Source organism: Oratosquilla oratoria, unplaced genomic scaffold (genome assembly GCF_046742065.1).
Source record: "Oratosquilla oratoria isolate Oo_2021 unplaced genomic scaffold, ASM4674206v1 SCAFFOLD50, whole genome shotgun sequence".
Lineage (NCBI taxonomy): Eukaryota > Metazoa > Arthropoda > Malacostraca > Stomatopoda > Squillidae > Oratosquilla > Oratosquilla oratoria.
In genome coordinates, this window is record NW_027467714.1 from 1,815,473 (window position 1) to 1,832,813 (window position 17,341).

Genomic DNA, 17,341 nt, shown 5'->3' on the forward strand with positions numbered 1-17,341 from the left:
CTTTCCAATCTATTACAACTTGTGGATAAAATATTTATAGGAGCTGCAATGAATGTGAAGAAAAAAAAAAAACAACAACAACAACATTGTTTCCCTTATAAGGGGTGGGGTGGAGGTTAAGAGTCAAGTACAAATCCACTTCATACACATCAAAACTTATCACTTAAATTTAATACAAAACTAATTTCAAGCTATACTATTTTATATCATTGTTCTTCATTTATGCAAAAAAAAAAAAAATCTGATACTGCGGCCTTGACTTGCCTGGAAACCAACTGGTACATGCGTGCGAGATCTTGGTTCTTGTCATCATTGAGTAAATGTTGAAACTCATGGTGGAAAATCTCAAGATGTTTTTCAATAAGGACTTTCTCACATGTTTTGCCTAATTTCTCTAGTGTGGTCTCGTGTAGGTAGACTTGAACTCGTCGTTGTTCTTCAATTAATCTTTGTTCTGCCTGTAAAATTTAATTAAATTGCATGTCAACTGTATATAAACTTACCATGGGTCTATATTCTATAAATCATATAAATCAACTTTACTCTTCATATCCAATTATCTGGGATCATTCAATACAAATTATTCTATGAAGGCTTTAACCTGTTCTGGAGTGGCAGCACCTTCAATATTCATTCTGATGGATACTGTATCTTCCATCATACCATTAACATGGATAAACACATTATTGGCAGTTCAAATTTGAAAATCCTACTACTAAATCTACTGAAACTTCAGTTTTTCAGTGGTGATCTTCCTATGGTCAGTCAACACAATTGCAAAGCTTGCATTATGGTAATTCTCAATCAGTACATTGACAACACTGCTGCAGTTCACCACACACCTGCAGTGCTATAGCTCTTAATATCAGATTATTACTTATTTTCCTTTACACATCTGCTGTTCTATAGCCCCAAATATGCATCCAGGAGAGGGGGGAGGAAGAGAGATAGAGAGAGAGAGAGAGAAATGTGTGAAGTGCAAACATTATGAAATGTCCTTTACAAATAAGTAGAAGTGCTGAAAAAACTTGATAGCAGCGTGTCTGTCAAAAGTATACTACAGCCATACCATGCCATGCTCAACACCTGGTTCATTACTAAGACACAAAATAGCCCCAACCAAATCTACAGCTACACTTCTCACCAACTGGACAATAGAACATTAATACATACCACGCCTCTTTATCAACAACACCCTCATACCACAAACACACTCACACAAGATTCTTGGCATAACACATGACACATCCAAGTCATTCAAAATACATTACATACATTAAGTGCATTGAATCCAGGTGTGCATTTTGTTTTTATGTATTTACAACTAGGTAAATACATAAAAACAAAATGCACACCTGGATTCAATGCACTTAAATTAATGTGGGTACAACATTTGGACACAAAAAAGGAACCACCATTACAGTATACAAATAACACATACAGTCAGTATTGAACTATGTGAGCACCATATGGTCCTCTAACTTCAATGAGACACAACACAACACCCTGCAGACTATGCAGAACAAAAATCTAATGACAATTACAGGCTGCAGAAATACAACACCTGCAGGCCATTTATACTATGGAACGAAATTCCTCAAAGTCAAGGATCACATTGACATGAGAGGCACACAAACACTTTCCACAGCCTCCACATAGTCACATGGTCGAATACCCACACAGGCCAAGAAACATCAAAATAACACCCAAATACCTATATCACATGCAAATACTCTCTTTTCTTCCTACACAACCACCAGATACCTGCCTCTGGAAGCATAACCATAATCATATTACTGTTCCATCAATAGACTGAAAGGCAATACACTACTACATGCCAGACCCCCTGACATCCATCCCTTTGAATCCTTATGCAAAAAATGGGCCTACCTCACTTGCCAACATAAAACACTACACAATCACCTAGATCTATTCCTCATGCCCACCCTGAGCTCATCCTCAACTCCCCACCCTCAGCCTACATCCTTCTCCTCTACCCCCCTTCCCCCTTTCTTCTCCTAACCCTAATCCCAATCCTCCGCCACTTGTACTTCATCCCCATACAGCAACCTTCAACACATTCAGAACGCACATCATCATCTTACAATTAAACATTAAAGGCATCAATATGAAAAAACATGAACTCCCACTTTCTCAAATAACACAATGCACACATTGACATCATACAAGAAGCAAAACTCTGAATATTCACAAAAAGAACACCTTCATTTCATAATTTCACCACCCTCAGACAAGACCAGACTGACTACAAGCCTCTCTCCTAGACTTCCAAGTCACTGCCATCTTCTCTCCTTGTATATCTCATAACCTTTTACCCACATTTACCTTCAACTTTCTCCTATAGTATACCCTACCAAACTCTGTCACTAAGTCCCTTTATCCTTCCTCTGACCTTGTAACAAGAACAGAGTTGTCAGCAAACAACAACTGGCTCACTTCCCAATTTTCTCCATTCTCTTTAAGGGACCGTCAGGTTGCTTTATAAGGGAGCATGTCCTATAACTTTTTGAATCTCTTTGATGAACTTAGGTATAATTACCATTTACATTTGTCTATAATTCCCCTGGGTATTGTATTCCTCACATGTATATATAAAGTGTAGTGAAGATATAATGAAGTTATAATGAAGTTTAATGAAGCTGTAATTAATCATATGGAAATCCTTCCACATAATTAAGCTTGGTATATATTGCAAGCTTAGATTCTGGGGAATATTTGTTATATTGTACATTTGACCAAACTTATACCTCTGATTTTTTGTGAATTTTCTTTTCTGAACATTTCAAAGATGCTGCAAAATTCAGGTTTCATAAATAGAAAAAAAAAAAAAAAAAAAAAATTCTTTTATTTTTTAATATAGGAAATAAAGAGCATAATTTTATCTTTCAAATGAAACAAAAATGACAAAAATCCATCAAGAACAACCGAAGAAATAACAACAAAAAGAACAAAAACATTAAATGTACATGAGAAGGCATTTAAATTTTGCGCGACATTTTTAAAAGGCCCCAGCCCCATAGTCCCCGCTTTTGGTCACTTTACCACTTTTACTTTTCACTTTTTTTTCTCCTCCCATTTCTTGTCTCTTCTTTTGAGGGCAGACTTATGAATATGGGTGTAGGGTTCTTCAAGAAGAGGAACAACAAATCCTTCTTTATAACCAACATTGTTGGATGCTGTCCTCTTCGTTTGTTTGTTTTTTTCCTTCTCGTTTCTTCATCTGGCACGCAAGGGCCTTCACTGCATTCTTCCTCCTTGCTCGCTGGCTTTTCGTCAATCTTGCCATGATTACCGCAAGAAATTACAGTGAGGAATAAAAAATATGAAGCACGGTGAGAGCTTCAAAAGAATATGACCTCACTTTGACGTTTGGATGGGTACTGATGCCCTGATGTGTGCTATTTCTGGATCTACGCTTGTGGGAGGAGTTGCTAAATACCTCCATAAACACAATTCCGTAGCAAAAAACAAAATAGCTATAGAAAAAATTAATGCTATTCCAATATACAGAATATTTGATACGCAATGGGGTTGCCAGAGGTTGCCAATAATTTATCTATTTTATTCTGTATAAAAAGATAGAAACGAAATACAGCTCTATAACTTTGTAGGAGTGTTGCCAACATCATAGAGATTCTTTTTAAATGTTTTCCTAAAATTCGTTCATGTACCAGATTTTTTCGAATAATTGCCCCTGACGGACCCTTAATCATTTCAAGTCCCTTGCTTATTACCCTTGCATTTACCTTCCGCACCACCCTATCCATGTACACATTGAAGTCATGACATGACACATCCCTGTTGCAGTTCCACCTTTATCTCAAACCATTCGTTATCTCCCTTTCCAATTCTAACACAAGCTCTAATGCTAGTAAAAATTCTTGAATGCTCTTAACAGCTTTCTCCCCAATCCCATATATATATGCAAAGCCTCCCACAGTGCCTTTCTGTCTACCCTGTACTTAGCCTTTTCTAAATCCATAAAGGCCCAAAAAAACATCCTTACCTTTTCCTATACTATAGCCTTCTCACAAAAATCTGATCCATGCAGCCCCTACCTTTCCTAAATCCACACTGTTCCTCTCCTAATCCTCTCAACTAAAATCCTCCCACATCCCTTCCCAGCTTCACTCAATAAAATAATCCCTCTAAAAATACTACACCCACATTTGTCCCCTTTTCCCTTGTAAAGAAGAATTATACAGGCACTCCTCTAGTCCTCTGGCATTCTACCCTTCCTTAGACACACAATCTCACTAGCCAGTCCACTAGTACCTTCTTCAGATGTCATATGACACCCATCTAACCCAAGTGCCTTACCTACTCTCATCATTTTCAAAACTACTTGCACCTCATCTTTTCTTACTTTTCATCCATTTTCCTTTCCCAACAGTCATTTTCTTAGTGCCTCCTACTGCTACCACCAATCAATCCCATCCTCCTCACACATTCAACAGCTCTAAAATACTCTGCCCATCCTCCTCTTCTGTTAACATCTGTCCATCTGCACCTTTCATCTTTTCTTCTCTACTTGACTCACCTTCCCTTCCACTCTTAACTTCTTTACAAAACAACTTTGAATTACTTCCAAAATTTTGTTATATTCCTCCCCTATTTTACATCTGCTCTCCTTTTTGCCTCCTTTATCTTTTGTTTTGCTTCTCTTTTTCTTTTTTTATACCTCTGATATGTTTCCCTCATCCTACCGCTCACTACCATTCTTTCTATTCCCTCCCATCCTCCATATCCCACATATCATCTTTGCACTCCTTGACACTCTCTCATTGAAACAATCACATTTCTCCTTCACTACTACCTCTACCTTCACCTCTCACATTTCTCTCAGCTTCTGGTATTCATGCTCCTTTTCTTTCTCACTTAAATAGTTTACTATAAGCATCTCCCTACCTTCTGTCCTTTTCCTCTTTCTCCACCTATCCTCCACCCTCTCCCATCTGTATTTATACTTGAATTTTTCCAAAACAATGTGTTAGCTATCATTGACTCTACACATCACCATCAGCTCTCCAATATGATTTTTACCTGGCACTCCAAACTTCCCAACCATTCCATGTATTGGTTCATCCCCTACCCTGGCATTAAAATCTCCCAAAACCACATTGACATTCCTCCCAAAACTAAGCACTCATTTAAATCTATCCAAAAAGCTTCACTTTCAATCTTCTCAATACCAGGCCCATATGCACTTACAAAGATGAACATCTCCCTTCCCAGTTTCACCTTCATCAATATTAATCTTGAGGAAATCTCCTTCCACTCCACCACATGCTTACCTATCTCCTCACTTACTAATAGAGCCACCCTTTCCATCACTCATGCTCTCCTCACTCCTGACACCCTTCCCACTACACTTCCAAACTCAAAATCACCCCTCACTTTCAGCTTAATTTCACATAATGCCAATGCATCTATTTTTCTTCTCACAACCATACTGCCTACCTCTTCCCTTTTATTTTTGTCTGTACCACACCCACACACATTAGGTCTCTGTTAGGAAAACTCCCAGACCATCTTTTGCCTTCATCTCTCATAGAAATGTATCCCTCAGGGTTAAAGAGAGCAGGTGGGGGTGTTCTATTGTACGTTAAAAACAATGTTCATGCTTGTGTTTTAGAGAAAGTGAAACAGGATGCATATGATAGTTTGTGGGTTGAGTTAACCCAAACAAATGGACAAAAAATGAATATAGGTGTAATATATAGGCCAAAGACATCATTAGCAGACGACAAACTGTTATTTCAAGAACTGTCTAGTTTCTGCAACCGGGATTTATTGATAATGGGTGATTTCAATTTTACTGACATTGATTGGATGACCCTTGAACATGGCCATATAGGTAGTCGCTTGTTTGATTTTCTTGGTGACAATTACTTAATTCAGCATGTAAAAGAGCCCACAAGATATGGAAACTTACTCGATCTTCTGATCACTAGCCGCGAAAGCATGGTAACTGATGTAGAAGTCGGTGAATCTGTTGCAAATAGCGATCACAACCTAGTTATATTCAAACTCCTAAACAATTTTAGAATAGATACTTGTGTTTCTAAAATACCCGATTTCAGTAAAGCTCAGTTCATAGAACTACGTCAGGAGCTACAGCTTACAGATTGGGAGGCAAAATTAAACGAAAGACCTGTAGATCAGATGTGGGAAATATTTCAAAATACGCTCACTAAGATGATTCAAACTTACATTCCTTTTAAGGACAGACGTCCCCCAAATCAGGCTCGCCCAAAGTGGCTCGACAAAGAAACTGAAAAAAGTATTGCTAAAAAGAGACAGGCTTATAAGAAATATAAGTGCTCGGGTGCATCTAATGACTATGAAAGTTATGTATCAATACAAAGAAATTTAAAAAAGACAATAAGAAAAAGAAAACGACAATACGAAATGAACATCGCTGATAAATCCAAAGAGAATCCCAAAGAATTCTATAGTTACATTAGAGATAAAAAGGTTGTTAGGAATCACATTGGTCCACTATTATCTGCTGACGGTCAACTTGAATATTCAAATGAAGGAATGTGTAATATCTTAAACAATTATTTTAGCTCGGTATTCGTAAACGAAACACCTCAAGGTGAATTCCAAACTGAAACCTGTGAAAAGTCTAGGGTAAACTTACTTGGTACGGTAAATATATCAAAAGAAAAAATTAAAAGGTGTATAGACAAACTCAAAGTTAATAAAACACCAGGGCCTGACGGTTGGCATCCAAGAATCTTAAAGGAAATGAAAAATGAGATTGTTGTTCCATTAGAAATTATTTTCAAGAAATCCATCATATCCGGAGATGTCCCAAGAGAATTGAAGCTAGCTAACGTTACTCCCATATTCAAAAAAGGTGACAAAAAGAAACCAAATAACTATAGGCCTATAAGTTTGACTTCAATCGTAGGAAAAATAATTGAAACTATCATCAGAGATGCTATCGAACATCATTTAGAAAGTAACCGTTTGATAAATGATAGCCAGCATGGTTTCAGACGGAAACGTTCTTGCGTGACTTACTCGAATTCTACAACACAGTTATCTCGAATTATAACAAAAGAAACAATATAGATTTAGTATATCTAGACTTTGCAAAAGCTTTTGATACCGTCCCACACGAAAGACTACTTACTAAATTAGATTTGCATGGAATAAGTGGTAGCCTATTAGGTTGGACTAGTAATTGGTTGAATGATCGAAAACAGAGAGTTGTTTTAAATGGAAAAACTTCTGGATGGAAAAGTGTTGCAAGTGGAGTTCCTCAGGGTTCTGTTCTTGGGCCACTTCTATTCATATATATAAATGATATAGACCATGGACTAAAATCTACTGTTTCCAAATTTGCTGATGATACAAAACTGTGTGGAGTGGCAAATGATCACTCAAACCAATTAGATATTCAAGAAGATTTAAATAGATTACAGCAATGGTCTGAAAAGTGGCTAATGAAATTTAACACAAGTAAATGCAAGGTAATGCACATAGGTAAAAATAACAGTAAGTACGATTACAAGTTATTTGGAAATTCGTTAACAAAAGTGGATAGTGAAAAAGATCTTGGCGTAATTATCAGTAACGACCTCAAATCATCCAAGCAGTGTATTTCAGCCTCTGAGAAAGCAAATAAGATTCTAGGACTGATTGTGCGATCTTTTGATTTCAAAAGTCCATCACTCATTAACAAGCTATATAAATCGTTAGTTCGTCCACATTTGGAATATGCTGTTTCCGTATGGTCACCGAATCTCATTAAAGACATTGACAGATTGGAAAGAGTACAACGGCGAGCCACAAAACCGATTCCAAATATCAAAAATAAATCATACGAAAATCGACTAAAACATATGAATCTGTTTTCCCTAAAAAAGCGTAGACTCAGAGGTGACTTGATACAGGTCTTTAAAATTCTAAAGGGAATTGACAACATCAAAAGTGACAAAATTTTTACATTGAATGAGAATCAGACAAGAAACAATGGTCTTAAACTCTCCGGAAATAGATTCAATTTGGAAGTAGGTAGAAACAACTTTGCCAACCATGTAGTTAATGAATGGAATAAACTTCCTGCACAGGTAGTGCAATGTAGTTCAGTTCGAAGCTTTAAGAATCATTTAGATAAATACCTAAGTAAGATGCTGTAATGATTATAATTTATCTTATATTATTTGTTTTTGTTTTGTTATCATTTGTCTGTCTGATTTTTTTTATTATTTAACTATGATTTTTTTTTCGCATCCGACCTAGATATGGATCAAAAGGTCTCCTGTCGGCATGCTCCGCCTTTGTAATCCTTTGTAAGGATGCCCAGTCCCATCACTCCATCCTGTTTTAGCCACCTTTATTACCCAAATGGGAAAGTTCTGTGGCAGTATTCTTTCTTACCACTACCACAGGGGACAGAGGCAAAAATGGAAATATACACTCAAAGAAGTGGTACAGGACAGTACCAGAGGAGAGGGGCCAGCATATCAGAGGGACAATTGCAGTACAATAAAGTAGCACAATTTCTCTATGAATAGAGATTTCCTTTAACATAAACAAAATAAAGTGTGGCTCTGGTCCGTAGGGTTGCTCCATATAGTCCCTAAAATATTGGCAGCATGCTACTGCACAATGACATGCAGCCAATACCTCAGATGGATTATTTTGTAAATATGATGGATTTTTATTATAGTAAATAGATCTGTACTCACCCATAATTAAAGATGTTTATATTCATATCTAATATTAATGTATATAATGCATATTATTATTTTGTTTGTTTTTAATGTATTCATAATTAAAATCATAATTCTAAGATTTAAATTATGAAAAAAAAAAAAAATAATAATAATAATAATAATAATAATGATAAAAAAAATAAGAGTCAACAGAAAGCATTAGTTAGGTTCAATGGGAAAAGTCATGGAGATGCCAGTCATAAATAGAGTCACAGTTGGATGGAGGTTCCCCGTAAAGCTTTTGATGCCATCCCCTCAGTCATGGAGATGCCAGTCATAAATAGTCACAGTTGGATGGAGGGTCCCTGTAAAGCTTTTGATGCCATCCCCTCAGACACGACCTCACAAAATATAAGACACAGACATGCATAATACCAAAATATGGTTGGCCAATGCCTTGGCAAGAAGAAATGGATACGTGTCATGTAATAGCCAACTATCACACACCAGAAACTTTAGGAATGGAGTTCCTCAGGGCTCTGTCTATCCACCAGCTGCAGACTACATAACAATAACATTGACACACGGTAATGCAGAGCCACTGAAACACTACAGCTTTACCCTGACACACTCAACACCTAGTTCACTACAAATAGACTCAAAATAGCCCCAACCAAATCCCCAGTCACACTTCTCACCAACTGGACACTATAACACAAATACATATCATGCTTCTTTATCAACAACACCCTCACACAACCCTGATCTGTCCAAAATTGGAATATGCATCAGTAGTATGGTACCTACATAGTCAAGGATATAAGCAAGTTTGAGAGAATACAAAGGTTAGCAAACAGACTCCAAGCCTGGTATATAAACCATATGAGGAAAGACTAAAAGCACTGAGTCTGCCAACTTTGAAAGACTGAAGAAGTGATATGATTACAGTATTCAGGTCACTAATGGGAAGATTGCATTGACAGAAGAGATCTCCGCATCAAAGATGGGAGGGTTCTAAGAGGTCATGGGAACAAATGAAGAAACACATACATACATACATACATATAGCAAAGGCTTTTTCCCCCTTATATGTGAAATAGCCAAAACACAAAGGCATAGAAACCACTCCCACCCATTCCACCCCTACATACTCTACTCCCCTCTGCCGTCTTCCTAACCTCTTATCTTGGCTTCTTCACAATGATGAGTCATCTCTGCATCTTGTCCACTGCCCTGTGGCAGAAGCAGTGTCACAAGACACAGCACATCCACAGCAAAGCCACTTCATTAATTTGACGACTTCCCCTCTCCCGTCCCCTCATGTAGAAAAGGAGAAGACAGGGAGAAATCCCTTCAGGCTGCATGAATTTATTTCTCACACATACTCCCTCACACCCAACCCACTCCCCCACATGCATCTCGGCATCATCCATACACAACCATTCTCCATTCACCCCTATCTTCTGTCATCTCTCATCCTTCCTCAACAGAAATTCCTCTCCCAATGCCCATTTTACCCCATCCATCCGTCTTGTCCTAGGTCACCCCATCATGTTCACTCCTTCCACACCTCTTTTACTAATCTTTCTTTACTCATTCTTTCAATGTGTCCAACCCATCCAAATACTCTTACTGAAGAAACACCATATGTATAAAGGATGTGAAGAAATACATTTTTCCTTAAAGATGCATATATACATGAAATAACTTAGGTGATATAGCCCAAGCTCAACCAACAGAGTATATGATAATTGGAAATCAAGGATATACAGCGAGACCTCTCATTAACGGACATTAATTAACTGTGTTTGCGGTGTTTTCACTGTGTTTTCGGTGCTGTCGTTTAGTGTGTGCAATCACTATGCCACCCAAAAACCACTCCAAAACACCGAAACACCGCAAAAACACTGCAAACACAGCTAATTAATGTCCGTTAATGAGCGGTAGTACTGTAGATGAAGTTGGAACTGTACATGAATCTATGGTTAGGTATGATATATATATATATATATATATATTAAAAGAGAGAGAGAGAGAGAGAGAGAGAGAATAGGAGAGGGAACCCAAATAGTGTTGCTCCTTTCCTATATATTTTGGCTTTCCTGAAGAGGGCTACAGCTATTTGCCAAAATATAGAAGTTTAACTTTTTAGTTTCCTTTTTAATTCAGACTTGGGTTCTTTGTGCATATATATATATATATATATATATATATATATATATATATATACACACACACACACACACATATATATATATATATATATATATATCACACACACATATATATATATACATTATAATTTATATATATATATATTTATATATATACATATATACATTTATATATATACATATACATTTATATATATACATATACATTCATATATATACATATACATTCATATATATACATATACATTCAATATATATATACCGTATTTTCCGGCTTAAAATGCGCATCGGGTTATAATGCGCACCCATGCACTTCGTTATCTCAGTACACAGATAGCACGCACCGACGTATAACGCGCATGCCCGATCGCATTTGTCTATAACCTCGGTATATATATCATGTGAACGAGGTTACATGGAGAAGTATTTTTCATTGGCTAGAGCCACCGCTGGGAAATCTGTTGATTTGTCACTAAATTAAGTGTCAGTTTAGGCATCAATCAGGACACAACTAAGAAAAAGTCGGAACTACATGTACCGGTATATGACTCATGTTGTGCGTTGGTCCCTTATTACTTTGTAGCTTAAATAGTTTGTAGGAAATATGATCTAAAAAAAGTTTACTGAAAGTAAAATATACAGAAAAATTTCGGGATTTTTACAGAAAATGTTCATTTTATATCTTGAGGAAATAATTCATCTTTACCATTTTTTATTTAATACTTAAACTACAGACTGTTTCGTTTTAGCTTTGAACCTGCAATGACAGAGGTGAAATAGGACAGTCTCTCATCGAGGTGACGTTTAGTTAATATAACTCCCGAAAGAGGGTGTTGTAGTCAGGTGTTTGACACGAGTTTATGAACGGCCGCAACGGAATTTGTACCATACCTAAAGTGAAGCAACAAAGCCAACATAAAAATTCAAACTAGGATGCTGTGAACATGGGCAAATATCATGAATATTGATCACGTTTCATGGTGTTTAGGCCTATCTAAACATAAAAATAAGATTCGGTAGATACCTACCTATACCAAATATTTATATACGGTAGCCCATGCTGGCATATTCTTTCATGTCACCATGGCTATTCTTCTTGTTTTCACAGAACGTCACGGAGAAGTGTGCCGTCCCGATTTTGTGACGGCCAACATCGTCACGTTGTTGTGAAAAAAATTACACACACAGCCGTAGAATTTTTATCGTAGGCCGTAGATAATGCGCACCACCGGATAACGCGCACCCCCCATTTTTAGGCCCTTCCAACGGAAAAAAGTTGCGCACTATACGCCGGAAAATACGGTATATATATATATATATATATATATATATATATATATATATATATATATACACACACATTTATATATATACATATACATTTATGTATATATATATACATATACATTTATATATATACATATACATTTATATATATACATATACATTTATATATATATACATATACATTTATGTATATATACTTATATATATATTTATATACATATATATAACTACAAAGTTATGTCGTAACACATTCGTAAAATTCAACAAGAACCCACTGTGTTGGATAAGAAGAAATGAAATAAATTATATCCATATATTTCGATCATGGACTGTGATCCTCTTCAGTTGTATTCCACTGTAGAGGATCACAGTCCGTGATCGAAATATATGGATATCATTTATTTCATTTCTTCTTATCCAACACAGTGGGTTCTTGTTGAACATATATATATACACATACATATATATATATACACACACACACACTATATATATATATATATACACACACACACATATATATATAATCACACACAACTACTCTCTTCTCTTCCTCCACAACTACCAGACACCAGCTTCCAGAAGCATATCCATAATCATACTGCTCACTGCTCCATCAACAAACTAAAAGACAATACACTGATACATGCCAGATCCCCTGATACCCATCCCTCTAAATCTTCTCTCCACTAAAAGGACAGAGTCCACCTGGCCAAACTGTGGTGCAACCACAATCTAGCTCTTCAAAGCTACCAGAAGAAGCTGGATGAATACACTATAGAACTGTCCAGGATGTAAGACTTCAATCCATAATATAGAACACATTATGGAAGACTACATTGTACACAATCATGCATTGTGGGAAAATCCCATTCCAGCCAGACCTTCCTTAAGGAGATGGGACTGCTCAGCCAGAGAGTCTAGGGAATGACAACACTATCAAGCTTTCCAAGACCTTAATGTCCTTGCCACATGTATAGCCAAACTGAGCAGTGTCATCCAGTAAACCCCCCAAACTCCTGGACCTTGATCTTGGTCCAGGAGACCTCAAGTACATTTACAGTAATCTCTGTCCCAGAGTGTAAGCCAGATATCAAGTCAGTAATCCTTACAGGAATCCTACGGATCCCCACAAGATCCCTAAGTACTCCACAATGCATAGAGTCAAACACCTTGAGATCAATATAAGCTAAGAGCTTCTTGTTGAAACTCATGCTGGTATTTCACAAGAATACAAAGTGCTAGGATCTGATCAGTTGTTGACTTACCTGGTGTGAACCCAGACTGTTTAGGCATCTGAAACTTGTGCAAATATGAATGAAGCCGTGAAAGCAATTGAGGAGCAAGCACCTTACTTGGCACAGTGATCAATGTAGTGCCATGACAGTTGTTGCAGTCCTTTCAGTTCCCTTTCCACACCCACACAGGAACAACCGAAACCTTTTTTTTTAGTCAAACAAAATAATACTGGAATACCAAACAACAGACAGTACTGCATACAACTTGTAGATCATGGCCTCCTCCAGCTTTCAGCAACCCTGCACTGATGTTGCAGATGCTAGCTACTTTTCCACCCTTCAACTTACAGCTTCTTTGACCTTCATCAGAGAAGGTGGAGATTCTATTGGTGGATTAGGTACTGCCACCTGAACACCACTGAGGGGAAGCTGTCTACTTTGAGGATCACCCACGAGCAAATGCTCAAAGTACTCAGCAAAGGGGATACACCCCTCCACACCTGACACTAGCTCGCCATCAGCTGTTTGGATTGTACTCCTATGGGTTATAGATTTGGACTGTACTATTTTCAGAGTTCAGTAAGCAGGTCTGAGGTCATTTGCATTAAAATGGCCCACAACATCCTCAGCAATTCCAACATAACTCTCCTTATCCATTCTTATGAGAGCTCTAGTCCACCATTTCTGAGTCCTGTGTTGGTTCAGGTCCCCAGCTATTTTGGCAGCACGGCTTAACCCTATACTCTATATCTTCCACAATGCCACAACACTCCTTGACCTTGGGCACTCTCCATTACACTCATCAGCTTTCACAGTTTCACATTTAAACAAGTCCCACAGTTCTTCCAAGGTTATATGCATCAGTAGGAACATACACTGCAATAAGAGAGATGAAGCCCAAGATGTGCATCGGTCTCACCAGCATAATATGCTCATCAATTTCAGTAACCATTACAATGGTGTGCTGTAGTCAGCTAGATGTCTCGAGGTGGGTCCTATTGGTTCAGCCCAACCAAAAGTAGATGTAACTCTCACTACTGATATTGTCACTTTTCACCCCAGATAGCCACTATATTCAATCTAAGCTTCCTCAGCTCTGCTGATATAAAGGGTAGTCAGTCATCCCAGGAGAAAGATGTTCCAGTGCCCATACAGAGAACCTGCCAGAGATTCACGCAAAGCCTGGCTCAATGTGTTTGTGCCTCAATTGCAACACCCTGAACAGCAGGTTTGGTGATTTTGATGGGGGCAGGTTCCAACCCCATCCCCACCATAAGAGTCCTGTTGTTGCCATGAACATAAGCCTGTTATTTGCTCCCCCATGCCCCCACCCACCACCAATTCCAACAAGGAGAGACAAGGATTTGGGTATACATATCAACCCAATAGTTTCAGGGGCCATGGGAATAAGCACCTACCACCTTGCTACTGGGAGATGACAGCTCCGGACTGCAGTGTTTGCCCAGGTGGTAGTTGTATTTACCTACATGTATTTTATGGGAAGGGGAGCTATGCTCATGGTGTCCCATCTTTATATCTTGCAGTGTCTAGTTTACTCTTAAATTCATGTATGGGTTTTGCACATACTATTGTTTTGTCCAGTTTGTTCCAGATGTCCACCACTCTGTGTGGAAAACTTTCTTTTTCGGGTTTCTTCTATATCCTTTTTGAGTTTCTTTCCATGTCCTCTTGTGTTTCTCTTGTCCTAATTTAGTAAATCCTCTCTATCAAGGACTTCTGTGCCTTTTATGATTCTGTAGATGGTCAGTAGGTTGCCTCTCTTTGTTCCAAAGTCAGTAATATTTCAATCTAGCCAGTCTCTCCTCATATGACAGGTTTGAAAGTGCTGGGGCCATTTTTGAGGTTGCTCTCTGGATTCTTTCAATTTTCTTTATATTCTTTTTGGTACTGGGTGTCCATAGTGTCACAGCATACTCCAGTCTAGGCCTTCTTAGTGTGACTAATATTTTTTTTTAATAATTTCTTTTACATAAATAAAAGCCACTTTTATTGATCTTTGCAAGTTGTAGGATTCTCCAACAATTTTGTTAATTTGTGTATCAGGGGGCAGGTCATTTGAGATAATTACTCCAAGGTATTTTTCAGATCCCACTTTCTTCACTTTGTTCCAATTTTGGTCTTATCATATTTTCTTTACCATTTCTTCATCCATGTAGTCAAAAGCCACTTTCACTGATCTTCATAAATTGAAAGTTTCTCTGACTAATTTGTTATGTTTGTCTGGTGACATGTCATTGGTGATGGTTACTCCTAGGTCCCTTTCCGAGTTGACTCTTTAATTTCCTTTGTACAAATCTTGTATTGTCCTGATATCCTGTTTTTGCTTTTTTTAATTTCCATTATACTACATTTCTTGATGTTGAAATTCACTTCACTCTTCTGACTCCATTTCCAGATTTTGTCCAGGTCTTCTTACAAGAAGACCTGGACAAAATCTGGAAATTTGCAATCTTTCTCTGTAATTACTCTCTTTAGTAGTTTCGCATCATCTGCAAAGAAGTTCATATAACATTCCACACCTTCATCCATGTCATTTATATATATATATATATATATATATATATATATATATGTATGGCAAACATTATTGGACTCCACTTATCATTTCTTCCCAATTTGAGTTCTTGTCTCCAAGTACCACCCTCATTTTTCTCCCATCCAAGAAATCTTTCATCCATTCCAATAATTTCTTTGTATTCCACCTATTGTTTCAATTTTTATTATGAGCTTTTCGTGTGGTACTTTGTCAAATGCCTTTTGTAAATCTAAGAAGGCATAATTTGCCCATCTATCCCTTTCTTGAATTATTTCTATTAGTCTCAAGTAACAGCATATTAAGTTTGTGGCACATGATCTTCCACATCTAATCAATTATTTTTTTTGGCTTTAGTATTTTGTTTTACTCCAAGTGTTTAATCCATTTACTTTTGAGAACTTATATTTTTGCTATTGTACTTGTTAGGGAGATTGATCTATAGTTGGTTGGATTTTCTTTGTCCCCTCCTTTGTATATTGGTACAATATTTGCATTTTTCCAATCTTGTGGTACTTTCCTTCTTTGAGTGAGAAATCAATTATCTTGTGTATTTTGTCTGTTAATTCATCTATACATTCTTTCAAAATCCAATTTGCTATTCCATAAGACCCATGTGACTTTCTGACATCAAGGTTTTCTCTCTTAATTGTGTCACTGTTATTTCTTTCATTGGGGAAATCTTCCTGTCCTTCCTCCCACTTTTGTGAGTTTTCAATTGTGAATACATATTTAAAATGTTTGATCATAATTTCAGCCATTTCTACATCATCTATATATTCTTTATTTCCCTCACACAGTTTCACTGTTTCGTGTTTATCTTACATAAGAACATAAGAATGAAGGAGACTGCAAAAGACAATAAGGCCTACACTAGGCAGCTCCGTATCCATCACCACCTGTCATCCCCATCCATACAGTTGTCTAATCGTTTCTTAACCTCTTCCATACGGTGCCGCCTACGTAGGCGGCATGAGGAGTAAGTGGATACGCGAGGCTGCCATATCGGCGTCTTGATTATATTTATTGTAGTTGTCCCTGCGTAACTGACATACTCTCTAAACTGGCTTCATCACATTTTCTATGGTTATCAAAATTCACGGGTGAAAGAGAGAACGATCGATATAAGCGGTGACTATTTTTTATGATGCTAGTACAACCACTCCTCGTTTAACGACGACAATTGGGACCAGCGCGCCGTCGTTAACCGAATTGGTCGTTAAGCGAAAGTGTATACATATACGTACATGTACTGTATGTACAATGTCCAGCAATACATGTATCTTTATTTTCGTGTATTTTCCCTCTTTTATACAGTACATTAAAGCTTTATTTACTGTTTATTTACGGTGGTTAGGTTCCTGAAATTACCGTATATGACCAAATCCGCGTATG

General features: G+C 37.3%; 1 protein-coding gene across 2 annotated transcripts in view; it reads right to left on the bottom strand.

The window, feature by feature from the left end:
• The window catches only part of Cul1 (cullin 1), a 398,967-nt gene that overhangs the window by 180,573 nt on the left and 201,053 nt on the right, over nucleotides 1–17,341 (bottom strand). For both annotated transcript variants that reach the window (XM_076182129.1, XM_076182130.1), the window contains one exon: nucleotides 265–458. In XM_076182129.1, coding sequence (XP_076038244.1) covers nucleotides 265–458 — 194 coding nt within the window. The remainder of the gene's footprint in view (nucleotides 1–264; nucleotides 459–17,341) is intronic.